At 44.5% G+C, this 13,470-nt stretch overlaps 1 protein-coding gene across 4 annotated transcripts in view; it reads right to left on the reverse strand.

Moving 5' to 3' along the window:
* scn5lab (sodium channel, voltage gated, type V-like, alpha b) overlaps positions 1-13,470 on the reverse strand; it is a 583,358-nt gene that overhangs the window by 255,422 nt on the left and 314,466 nt on the right. For all 4 annotated transcript variants that reach the window (XM_073054976.1, XM_073054978.1, XM_073054975.1 and 1 more), the window contains one exon: positions 10,035-10,098. In XM_073054976.1, the coding sequence (XP_072911077.1) occupies positions 10,035-10,098 (64 nt within the window). The remainder of the gene's footprint in view (positions 1-10,034; positions 10,099-13,470) is intronic.

Below are 13,470 nucleotides of genomic sequence, written 5' to 3' on the forward strand. Positions count from 1 at the left end.
ATACCTTCAGAAGGCAGTGCCCCAAGAAAGCTTCATCAGCATTAAGGACCCTTATCGTCCTACACATTCCCTTCTATTTGATACCATCAGGGAGGAAGTACAGGAGTCTGGAGACACACACTCAGCATTTTAGGAACAGCTTCTTCCTCTCTGCCATCATTTTCCTCCAATAACCTTAAAGTTATGCCCCCTCATATTAGCCATTTCCACCCAGGGAAAAGGTCTCTAGCTACCGTCTCCATCTATGCTTCTTAATATCTTGTACACAAATCTGGAACATGCCCTCTTCTCATTACTACCATGAGATGGGTGATACCGTGCCACCCTTGACTTGACTTGTTATGTAATTGTTGCCAATAAACCAACAGGATCCTACCTCCCGTCAAAAGTCCTGACTCCCTGCCCCAGGACACTCAATGGCCCATCTTCTCCTGGGTTTAAGAGATGAGATGTAATCTCACATGAATGTGTAAAGACCTCGGAGTCCTTCAATGTTACTGAGAGGCTGCAGCATTTGACTGGAGTGTCCAGGCCTGGGGATACTGCCTCAGGACTGAGGGTCAGTGGCTAAAGTACTAGACAGGGAAACCATAAGCCTGAGTTAACGATTCCCTGGAGTTCAAAACCCAGCATCGTACAAAGGCAGAGGGGGAGGAAGCCTTGAGGAAGCAGGGAGTCACTGAATCCTACCTGATATTGAAAGGCCTCGATAGAGCAGACATGGAGAGGACAACTTGTCATACATCTCAATCTGGTTCACTAACGTCCTTCAGGATAAGAGATCTCCCATACATAGCTGGTCTGACACACATAGAATTCTGGACCCAATCTACCCAGATGGGTCCTACAAGCACCAATATGTCATCGTTACACAACGTGCAGACAGTCCCACTGGCCCAATGTGTGCACAGATGCCAGTCTTGAAGCAGGATCTTTTTTTTTATATAATTTTTTTTTATTGAATTTTCAAATGGTTACAGAAGGGAAAAAAAATTATCAGCCCATCCCCCCTCACATATCCCTGTAGAAAGAGAAAAAAAGAGGAAAAAAAAGAAAGAAAGAATGCCTGGATATCGGAAGATCCCCACATGCTCCATGGAGTTCATAATAGCTTTAGTATATATATTTATTTCTTTCCCCAAATAACCAATAATTTTATCTTCGGAGCACCTATATATTTAATCCTATCTTTTGTAAATAAAGGCACCAAATTTTCAGAAATATTTCATATTTATCTCTTAAATTATAAGTAATTTTTTCAAGTGGAATGCTGCTAAAAGCTATATCTATTTTCATTTTCTTAATGTATGTTAAAATTCTTTTTGTTTTCACCGGTCCATTAAGCCCATTAACATTAAAACTTTAAAAATTCAGTAAATTAGTCATTATTTTTAACAGGGTTACTCCAGTCTATAGTAATACCTAATTTTTCAACTTTCATAGTACCTTGGGAAATCTTTTTAAAAATTCTCCGTATTGCTATGTGTCTCCCTCGATTGTCCAGGCAAAGAAAGATTAAAGAAAAATAGATTATAAAGAAAAAAAATAACAAAATACCCCCCTACTAATGTTGTGAATAAAAAAAACCACAACATTACCCCCCTCCGTTGTATGGGTCATGGTAATCACCATGATTACACACATGAATCCCATAGCAATCAATCCGAAGTTCCCCCAGCTCCCCCGTAACATAAAAAAGTATATATAAGAGAAGAAAAAATATCACTACTCTCGATTAATATTTCTCAAATTTTTACCTTTCTCCCCCTGTATCATATAATTAAGAATATATTTAAATATTCTTCTGTCCTTAAACATCCATCAACTGCATTCACTGTCCCTGTCTTCATCTTTAATCCGTTTCACTTTTAAATCTTTGGCTGTGGTTAGCGAATATTTGGAAGTTCTTGTGCAAATTCTTCCGCATCCCGATAATCAGTAAAAGATCTTCTTTTTCCATCATCCAAAAAAATTATCAGGGTTGCCGAGTGGTGCAATATAAATTTATAACCCTTTTCCCATAAAACTTTTTTCGCTGGGTTAAATTCCTTCTTTCTCTTCAAAAGGTCACAACTTATATCAGGATAGAAAAGAACTGTTTTCCCTTCTATCACCAATGGCCCGTTTCTCTTTCTGGCATGTTGGGCAGCTGTCTTCAGGATCTTTTCTTTATCTTGATATCTTAAGCATTTTATCAAGATTGAGCGTGGGTTTTGATCAACTTGAGGTCTTGGTCTTAAGGCTCTGTGAGCCCTCTCAATTTCAATTAACTGGGTTCCTTCTTCCATTTCCAAAATTTCCGGAATCCATTTTTGAAAAAAATTTATTGGATCCTCTCCCTCTATACCTTCTTTAAGTCCAACAATCTTAATATTATTTTGTCTGCTAAAATTTTCAAGTACATCCACTTTTTCCAACAACCGTTTTCTTTCTGACGTCCAGGCAGAAATATTATCTTCCATTTTATTCACTCTATCAATGGTGTCTCCCATTGTTTCTTCCAAGTTTTAAATTTTCTTGTCCATTTTGTCCTGTCTTTTCATCATTTTATCAAACATAATCTTCATATCGTTAATATCTTTTTTATTACTTTTAATGCTTTTAATTTATGCATTATTTGCACCAAAGATTTTTTTATGTCTCCAATATCACCTCCAACCTCTTCCTGTTGCTCTTCTTTGTTTGTCTCTTCATCTTCGTCTGATTTATCCAGAGAATCTGATTCCACCTCATATTCACTTTCACTTTCAGTTCCAATCATAGCTGGGATTTGTAGTTTGGGTTGCTCGTGTTTGCGCATGCTCCTTGCTTCACGCATGCGCAATTCCTGTTGCTCTTTTTTTTTGGAAATGGTTGATGCTGCCGCAGTTTCCTGTTCTGTATCGCCGAAGGTAAAATGCACTTGAGCCCGGGGCTCTTTCATGGCGGCCGGCCTTGATTCTTTTCCAACTTGTGTTGTCTTCAAAATAGTAGTTTTCTTCTGCTTCTGTTTAGGAGGCATATCTGAAGACAATCCTGAGTAGTTTATAAGTAATTTCTAAAAGTATTTACTAACTTTTCTTCACTTAAACATTATTTTACTGGTTTTTTACAGGAGAGCTGGATTTCCACGTCTTGATCCTACGTCATCACGTGACGTCCCCCTTGAAGCAGGATCGTGACCTGAATCAGCAACAACCCTTTGCCTCCACAGACCCACTGAATACCCCCTTCAGTTTGGCTTTTGCTACTGATTCGACACAGCAGTCAATTCACCCCAACAAGCCACAAGGCTTTGAGATGTAGGAGGAAAACAGAGCACCTGGAGGAAGCCCACAAGGCCTAAAGAGGAGCGTGCCGACTCCACACAGACAGCACTGGAGGTCAGGATTGAACTGGGGCCTCTGGAGCCTGTGACGCAGGGACTCTACTAACGAGCGACCATTCCGTTTAGAGGGCGACTGGGTAGGCAGAGAAGGGAAGGAAGTTTCAGGGGCACTGGCCTTCATCAGTCAGGGCACTGAGTTGGGAAGTTATGGTGCCACTGTAAAAGGTGCTGGTGAGGCCTAATCTGGAGTATTGTGTAGAATGTGAGTTTGGAGTATTGGATTATTAGTTCTGGTCCCCTACCTACAGGAAAGTTATCACTAAAGCTTGAAAGGGTGCAGAGAAAATATACAAGGACATTACTGGGACTTGAGGGCCTGATATAGGGAAAGGTTGAATAGGTTAGGACTTTATTCCCTGGTGCTTAGGAGGGTGAGGGGAGATTTGTCAGGGGAATACAAAATTAAGAGGGCCACAGATAAATACAAACAGGCTTTTTCCCCACTGTGGTTGGGTGACACTAGAACGAGGAGTCATGGGTTAAGCATGAAAGAGGAACCTGAAGGGCAATTCTTCAGTCAGAGGCTGGTGAGAGTCTGGAATGAGCTGCCAGTTCGATTTAAGAGAAGTTTTGGTAAGTTCATGGATGGGAGGGGTATAGAGGCCGATGGTCCAGGTGCAGGTCAATGGGACCAGGTCAGCACAGACTAGATGGGCCGAAGGGGTGGTTTCTGTGCTGCAGCACTCTATGGCTCTGTGACAAGGGAATGCAGATGTTGGAATCTAGAGCAACGTTGGGGTAACTCAGTGGGTCATGCAGCGTCTGTGGGAGGAACGGAACTCTCAATCATCTGGCTCGAATCCTTTCTTCAGGGCTGACTTATCGACATGTCAGGTCAAGTTCTGGTGCAGGGTTTCAACCCAAAGTATCCACAATTTCTTCCACCACCCCCACCCCCCACACACCTGCACCCCCCCTAGACACTGCTCAGCTTGCTGAGTTCCACCAGCAGATTGTTTGTTGAAAGCCTTGGTTACCTTGGATTCTTGTTGGGCTGTCATCCACCTTGGTTTTAACCTAGCCTCCTGCTCAACTGGTCAGCAGAAAAAATCTGTTTTTCCATATTACATTGTTTTCTTCTTAAATCGGCTTTGCTTAAGCGGATTATTTTTCCCATTCTGTGATGAGGAGCCCTTGCAGTGAAAAATCGTTGTCTGCCAGAGACTTCATGGAATTGCTGGCAGGGTATCTGGCCATTGGGCCCATCATCTCCATGTCATCGGACAGGGGGAAGCTGTATTTAGACCTAATTGCCAATCTGCCGATTCCTATGGCCTCCGAGCTCACGGCTCTGCGATGCCCGTCAGGTTCCTAGCACAGACTTAGTTTATTTCGCTTCGTAGGGATGCTTCCTGGGGACAGCAAGAGAAGTCAGGGGTCACGTTAGGGAGGAGGGTGGTGAGAGGCCGGGGCAGTAAATGAAGAATTACGGGAAGGAACCGGACGTCGGAAGCCAGCGATCCTCAAGGACGGAGGTCTAAGGATCTAGGTCTGAGGTCTGCAGACCCTAAGAACGAGGGCTGAGGATGGTCAGCAGGTCCTGACGTTGGAGGCCCATGATTGGTGAGTCCTGAGGTCGAAACCTAGAGGTCGAAAACAGGAAACAAGAGGCCCTGAGATCAGCAAGTCCGGATGTTGAAGCCTGATCTCTGTGAATCTGGCGTTACGGTTGGGAGGTTGGAGGCAGCCTGACCTGGATTTGGGTAGGGGAAGGGTTGGTCTTGTTTTTGTTGCTGGAATATGTGATGAGATTTGTGGGCTGCCCCCAGCGTATCCCCAGATTGAGTTGGTTGTTAAGACAAACAACACTGTCTGTTTCGATGTACATATGACTAATAAATAATCTAAATTATATTATGAAACAAATGATCAAAGAAGATGGCACCAGCAGCCACAGCGACGTTCTGCAGACAGCTCACAAAACTGCTCCTGAACTGTGATCGATTGCAGTCTGTAAACTTCATTTCCATGATGTATCTTTGGGCTGACTGGGCGATCTGGCGCTCCTGCTATCTCCTGGGGAATTCGGTGAGGCTGTGGCCATCGTTTCCGAACACCAGAATGTGGTCAGCTCCGTTACTCCTCGTCAATCAAAGCGTTGAGCAAGACTGAAATCGATGAGGGCAAGAACGGATGTTCAGCACCGTCTGCCTGTGTTTGACCGGTCCGGCTCTCGCTGCTGCCAGAGGAAGGTGCTGGTTTGATCGCCTCGGCGTGGCACGTGATTGTGGGACTCTATGGTTTAATGTCCTCAGTGCTGAACCCGTTCCGTGGTTGTGGACTTGTTTTTGGAGGACTCTGCGGTTCATGTTCCATGTGTCTCAGGTTACTCTTTTCTCTTGCATTTGGCACGATTCGGTGCGAAATCAGCTCTGGTGCTGAGGCCTGCAATTATCGACTGAATTTACTTGGTGGCTGTGGATCCTGGAAAGTTTCAGGGTCTCTGCGGTTTGATCAAGCACCCAACGCGTGAAAAGAAGAACAAATCGTACAAACACCAAAGAGTGAGTATATAGCACACAGAATGTGTTCTTTTTTTTTACACACATTGGCTGTTTGATGTTTTCTTTGAATGGGTTGCATGGTGTGTCTTTGTTTCACGGCTGCCTGCAGGAGGACGAATTTTAGGGCTGTACACCGTACATGTAATAAATGCACAGTGCTTTGAAAATATGAAAATGCTGAAGGTCAGGTCAGGATGTATCTGTGGAGAGAAAACAGTCGATGTTTTGGGCCGAGACTCTTTCATCAGGACTGTTCATTTCCCTCCATAGAGGCTGAATGACTTGCTGAGTTCCTCCAGCATTTTGTGCACGTGTGTGTTGAGCTCAAGATTTCCAGCACCCGCTGAATCTCTTGTGCCTCATCTTATCCTGAATGAGAAGGGAGAAGAACTGAGCATGAAAAATTTCTTGCGCTGGGTGAGTCCAGACCAGTGGGAAATGACCCAGTGACAGAGCTGAGCAAACGAGGAAGGGCAGAATTGTGGAACTCCATTCCCACAGAACCACAGGATCGGGAATCAGATGGCCGAGATCAGCGAACAGTTGCCGGGGGGAGGGTCTCGATGGATCTGGAGCTGCAGTGCAGAAATGGAGCTTTGGTCACAGAAGAGCCCTGCTCTTACCAAGTGGTGGAAGAGACTCAAACCCAATTGCATTTAAAAGCAGGGCAGCTCTCAAAATACTTTATCCATCCTACAGCCTTAAAGGGAATCAGTGCAAAAATTAATGCTCCACTAAGGAACAGCAAGTCCAAGCCCCAGAAAGGACAAATCAGAGGAGATATGATAAGAATCTGTTTCTCTTCTTCATCTGTTCTACCAACAGCTTGCATGGCCCATAATCAGTACAAGGATGAAGGTGGCTCCTGTCACCATGGCAACACCAGCCAGCCACCTGTTGTTCATGAAGATTACTTTAAGTGCGGCCTGCAAGACCTTCCTTCACTGGCCTCCTCCTACGCTGGGGAGAGGAAACTACTCCAGTCTCTAAAGAGAGCAGAGCCCAGACATTACCACGAGAAGGCGTGCAGCCAGTCTGGGCCTCACGCAGGCTTCCAAGTGAAGTCACACTTCGATCAATATTTTGCGAATGTTGTTACATTAGAAGGTAGCACTGATTAGCTCAGATATTGACTGGTGTTAGCTGCTATCAAACTGGCACGGACTTAAACTCCATTATTTGGTACTTTATAAAATCTGCCGGCCACATTTTACCATCTTCTACTGCAAACTATGCGCGAAGCAGTTCCCCACTTATTGATGAATATTTTACATTGCAACCTGCAAAAATAAAAAATTACATCCTACAACACAGAACATGACAGCGCAGTACAGGCCCTTCAGCCCACAATTTAGTGTTGACCTCTAAGATCAATCCAACCCTTTCCTCCTCATCAGCCCTCCATTTTTAGACCATAAGATATACGAGCAGAGTTAGGCCATTTGGCCCTCAACTCTGCTCCACCATTTCATCACGGCTGATCCATTTTTCATGCCATTCAATCCTGGAATCATTTCCGTGAACCTCCTTTGAACCCTCTCCAGTGTCAGCACATCCCTCCTAAGATAAGGGGCCTAAAACTGCTCACAATACTCAAGGTGAGGCCTCATCAGTGATTTATAAAGCTCCAACATTACATCCTTGCTTTTATATTCTAGTCCTCTTGAAATGAATGCTAACATTGCATTTGCATTCCTCACCACCGACTCAAGCTGCAAATTAACCTTTGGGGAATCCTGCACAAGGACCCCCAAGCCCCTTTGCACCTCAGTTTTTTGAACTTTCTCCCCAATTTTCTATCATCATGTGCCAACCTAAACAGTTTCTTAAATGTCCCTAATGTATCTGGCTCTAGCACCACCATGGACACAGTGTTCCATGCACTTACCACTCTCTGTGTAAAGAACTTACCACTGATATCTAAGAAATCACCAGAGCCTCTGTAATTCTTCCCCATCAAACTGCCCCATCTTCACTGAGTGAAAGATCTGCAGCAAGGTCATATAGCATGGGAACAGGCCTCTCAGCCTACCAAATCAATGCTATCCATCAAGAAACCATTTACAATAACGCTCCACTGATCCCATTTCGTTCTCCCCACATATCCATTCACCTGCTCCAGATTCTACCTATCAGCTACACCTAGGGACAACTTGGCCAATTAGCCCTCCGACCCTCCCATCTTTGGGATGTGGGAGTAAACTAGAGCACCCGATCACAGGGAGAGCGTGCACGGCGTTGCTATGGTCAGGATCGAACCTGGGACTCTGGGGCTGTGAAACAGCGGCTCTACCATCTGCGCCACACCGCCATTCTTTAGGGGAAGCAACCTGAACTCTTTTGCTCAGGTCACTGCTTGTAAGCTACAAGCATCACGGCCTGGTATGGAAACACTAACGCCCTTGAATGGAAAATCCTGCAAAAAGTAGAGGATATGGCCCAGTACATCATGGGTAAAGTCCTCACCACCAGTGAGCACGTCGACATGGAGTGCAATCGCAGGAAAGCAGCTTCCATCAGTGGAGCCCGCACCACCTCAGAGATGCCCTCATCTCACTGCTGCCATCAGGATGAAGGTACAGGATCCTCGGGACTCACACCACCGGGTTCAGGTATAGTTACTACCACTTAACCATCAGGTTCTTCAACCAGAGGTTCACTCAGCTTCACTCGCTCCATCATTGAAATGTTCCCACAACCCATGGACTCACTTTCAAGGACTCTTCATCTCATGCTCTCAATATTTATTGTTTATTTATTTATTCTTATTACTTTGCTCTTTTTGTATTTGCACAGTTTGTTGTCTTTTGCATGCTGGTTGAGTGGCAGTCTTTCACTGATTCTGCTATGGTTATTATTCTATTATAGATTTATTGAGTTTGCCTGCTAGAGAATGAATCTCAGGGTTGTATAAGGTGACATGCATATACTTCGATAATAAATTCACTTAGAACTTTGAACATCTGGTCTGCTTAAACCACATCATTTTCTTCCCAAAACCCACCACCTTACTCATATTGTATTGACAGCTGGAAATTAAAATCCATCAAAAAATGTAGTTGCTAGAAGTCTGTAATATAAACGGAAAATGCACAGAATACTCAGCTGGTCAGACAGCATCTATGGAGGGAGAAATGTAGGTAACATTTCAGTGCCCCTCTGTGTGATGAACAGAGGCTGAGGCTGTAGGCCTGCTCTGGCTGCTCGGGGCTTCAGTTCTATGGACTCGCTTTCCATATAACAATTACAGCACGGAAACAGACCATCTCTGCCCTTCTAGTCCCTGCCGAACGCTTACTCTCACCTAGTCCCACCTACCTGTACTCAGCCCATAACCCTCCATTCCTTTCCTGTCCATATACCTATCCAATTTTTTTTTTAAATGACAAAATCGAACTTGCCTCTACCACTTTTATTGGAAGCTCGTTCCACACAGCTACCACTCTCTAAGTAAAGAAGTTCCCCCTTGTTTTACCCTTAAACTTTTGCCCCCTAACTCTCAACTCATGTCCTCTTGTTTGAATCTCCCCTACTCTCAATGGAAAAAGCCTATCCACGTCAACTCTATCTATCCCCCTCATAATTTTAAATACCTCTATCAAGTCCCCCCTCAACCTTCTACACTCCAAAGAATAAAGACCTAACTTGTTCAACCTTTCTCTGTAACTTAGGTGCTGAAACCAAGGTAACATTCTAGTAAATCTCCTCTGTACTCTCTCTATTTTGTTGACATTTTCGTTCTGAATGCTGTTGCTTGCTTTTACTGCTTGTACGATCAGTGTGTATTTCCCTCTCTCTGCACATTTAGTCGTTTTTAAATGGGCCTTTTTGGGTTTCTTGTTTCATGGCTGCCTGCAAAGAGACAAATCTCAAGGTAATTTAATATATACATTCTTTGGTGATAAACGTATTTTGAACTTTGAGGTTAAATATTTGTCATCAGAACTGGGAATGAGAAAGAAAATCAGCATTTCAAAACAAAAAAGAACACAGAACAGAGATAGAAGGTGACTTGAAGCATTAACTCTGTTTCTCTTTCCACAGACACTGCCTGACCTGCTGAGTGTTTCAGTTCGGGAGTCACAATGGCTGACAGCAGGAGAAGCTTGTCCTGGACCCGCCTCTGCACACTGCCTTGAATATTATGTGAGCATTCCACTTACCCAGCATCTGTGTTGTTTCCACAAAGTAAGGCATCCTTTTGTCCTTCAATAAGGAAGTGGTTCTCTAAATATTAACAAAGATAATATTAGTGCACTATATTACAGAGGGCAAGAAAAAAGCATCTTTGATTTTTATTTTCAAATCTGATTATTTGGTCCTTTTGCAAACCAAATGGTGGAGCAGAACATAATGATTTTATTTAATACGCACATGGCTGGGGCCTGGAGGAACACGGGCCAATTTGGGACTAGATAGCGGACAACATGGTTTGGCCCGAAGGGGGCTGTATCTGTGCTGTGCTGCTCCATGACTCTCTCTGACTCTAAAGCAGGGCTCCCCAATCTTTCTTTTTATGCCATGGACAAATACTATTCCTCCAAGAGGACCACAACCTTGTTGTAGAGCTTGGAGGCTTGCGTGCCTCAATGACCTGGAGGACTGGAAAATTGCAAGTGTCACTCCACTCTTTAAGAAGGGCGGAAGGCAAAAGAGAGGAAATTATAGCCGAACCTCAGTGGTTGGGAAAGAGCTGGAGTCTGTCATTAAGGATGAGGTTTTGAGGTACTTGGAGACTAATGATAAAATAGGTCAAAATCAGCATGGTTTCTGTAAAGGGAAATCTCGCCTGACAAATCTGTCAGAGCTCTTCGAGGAAATAACAAGCAGGGTGAATGAACAAAGAAGAGGCAGTGGACATCATTTACTTGGATTTTCAGAAGGTGTTTGATAAGGTGCTGCATACAAGGCTGCTTAATAAGGTAAAATTCCAGTGAGTTACAGGAAAGATTCTGGCATGGATAGAGGAATGGCTGACAGGCAGGAGGCAGTGAGTGGGAATAAAGGGGGCCTTTTCTGGTTGGCTGCTGGTGACTAGTGATGCTCCTCAGAGGTCAGTGTGGGACCGCTACTTTTCCCATTGTTTGTCAGTGACTTGGATAATGGAATTGATGACTCTGTGACAAAGTTTGCGGATGATATGAATACAGATGGAGGGGTAGATAGTACTGAGGAAGCAATGCAATGGCAGCAGGACTTACACAGCAGAAAGACTGGGCAAAAAGCAGCAGGTGGAATACAGTGTTGGGAAATGTATGATAATGCACTTTGATAAAAGGAACAATAGTGTAGACTATTATCTGAATGGGGAGAAGGTTCAAACATCAGAGGTGCAGAGGGACTTTGCAAGACCCCCAGAAGGTTAATTTACAGGTTGAATGACTGACAGTAGTGAAAACCGAGAGGAAGCTACTGACATGATCAGTACCAGGGATGGAGGACCTTCACCGCTGATCTAAATGCCAACAGCGTAATGGGTAGTCGGTCAGTACCAATACTAGTAAGCAAGGGGGTCTGTGGATCCCAGGTTGGGAGCCCCTGCTCTAAAGGATATTTGCAGTAACAACAACATTTTGCATTCATATAGAACCTTTAACGTGGTGAATAGTCTGAGCACGCTGGACTCAGCGAACCGCGGGGTTTGGAATTCGGGCAGCGGTAGAGACAGGCAGGCACCTTGAAGAGCCACGACCTGCAGATCTATAGGCTGAGAGCTCGGGAGCAGGATGAACTAAGTGTGTACCTTTGGCTGGCCAAGAACACAATAGGCCGAATGGCCCCCATCTATCCTGCAAACTGCCAACCAGAAGTACATTCTTAAAGACTACAGTGCAACAAATGGTTGACATGTGCATCCATGTAATCGATACCTTTCCAACACCACCCCCTCCCCTTGCCACCAGCAACTCTGGTGACTGGGAAGATCACGTCATCAGCACTTTGTCCTTGAACGAACTGAAAGGATTGTCAGCATTTGCAATATTGGGATAATCACAATATTGTGATATTTCTTCCCAGGGAGCATGTAAGCTACGGAAATAGATTAGGGGCATTTTGATAAGGCTCCAATTTAAGCCATAATCCATTGATTTATCGCACAGCTTTACCGATGGGTGAGCATGCATCATCTGCCGCTAGTCTGTGTGGGTTGGAGTGCTTATTTATATCCTCTGATTAAAGGCACATTCTTCTGCAATTATTCAGCTGAAATCAATAGCCATGATCAAGCCAGGGCTGATCATGCTGAAAACAGTGGAGAATCCTTTCAACGTGGGAAACGCGTTGGATTGGAGTGTAGGCCTCTGGGATTGGATTTGGTGGTCAGGCTGTTAATCACAACACTGGCACTGTACATGAATCAGCCATGCCTATTTTCTTACCCCTCCCCCCACGGGTTAGATATGAACCGCGGTGACCTTTGTGCTCGGCAGGAGTTAGAGCTTTGCACATTAGTCCTCCTGTGTCAGTCAGGCCTCCTAGTCACGCCCACCCCCCCACCGATCCCCTCCCCAGCCAGCTGACCACACTTCCTTCAGGACTGGGGCCTGCCTTGTTAATTGGAGCACACAGCATTACAGCATATAGTGCATGCTCTTCAGCCCACGATGTTGTGCCAACCTCCTAACTAACTCAAAGATCAATCTAACCCTTCCTTCCTACATAGCCCTCCATTTTTCTTTCATCCGTGTGCTTGTCTAAAGGTCGCTGAAATGTCCCTAATGCCTCTACCACATTCCTCATGCACCCACCACTCTCTGTGTAAAAGAACCTACTTCTGACTTTCGTCCAATCATCTTAAAAGTATGCCCTCTCATATTAGACATCTTTGCCCTGGGAAAATTGAGCTGGTTGTCCACTCTATAAATGCCTCCTATCATCTTTACATCTCTATCAAGTCACCTCTTATATTCCTTTGCTCCAAAGAGAAAAGCCCCAGCTGACTCAACCTATCATCGTAAGACATGCTCTCTAATCCAGCCAGCATCCAGGTAAATCTCCGCTGCACCCTCTCTAAAGCTTCTACATCCTTTCAATAATGAGGTGATCAGATCTGAACACAATACTATAACTGTGGTCTAACCAGAGTTTTATAGAGCTGCAACATTACCCCGCAGCTCTTGAACTCAGTCCCCCAACCTAACAAAATCCTAACAACCTAACACACCATACACTTTCTTAACCACCCTATCAACTTGTGCTGCAACTTTGAGGGATCTATGGACGTGGACCCTGAGATCCCTCTGTTCCTCCACCCTGTTAAGAATTCTGCCTTTACCCTTGTACTCTGCCTTCAACTTTGACCTTCTAAAGTGAATCACTTTGCACTTTCTTGGGTTGAACTCCATCTTCCACTTCTCAGCCCAGCTCTGCATCCTTATCAGTGTCCTGTTGTAACCTGTGGCAATATTCTACACTATCCACACCACTACCGACCTTCGGGTCATCTGTAAACCTACCAGCCCACCTCTTCCACTTCCTCATCTAAGTCATTTATAAAAATGACGAAAAGCAGGAGTCCCAGAACAGGTCCCTGAGGAACACCACTGGCCACCACCTCCAGGTAAAACTCACTACCTCTACTATCCCCCTCTGCCTTCT

The sequence above is a fragment of the Hemitrygon akajei genome, chromosome 8 (assembly GCF_048418815.1).
Source record: "Hemitrygon akajei chromosome 8, sHemAka1.3, whole genome shotgun sequence".
Lineage (NCBI taxonomy): Eukaryota > Metazoa > Chordata > Chondrichthyes > Myliobatiformes > Dasyatidae > Hemitrygon > Hemitrygon akajei.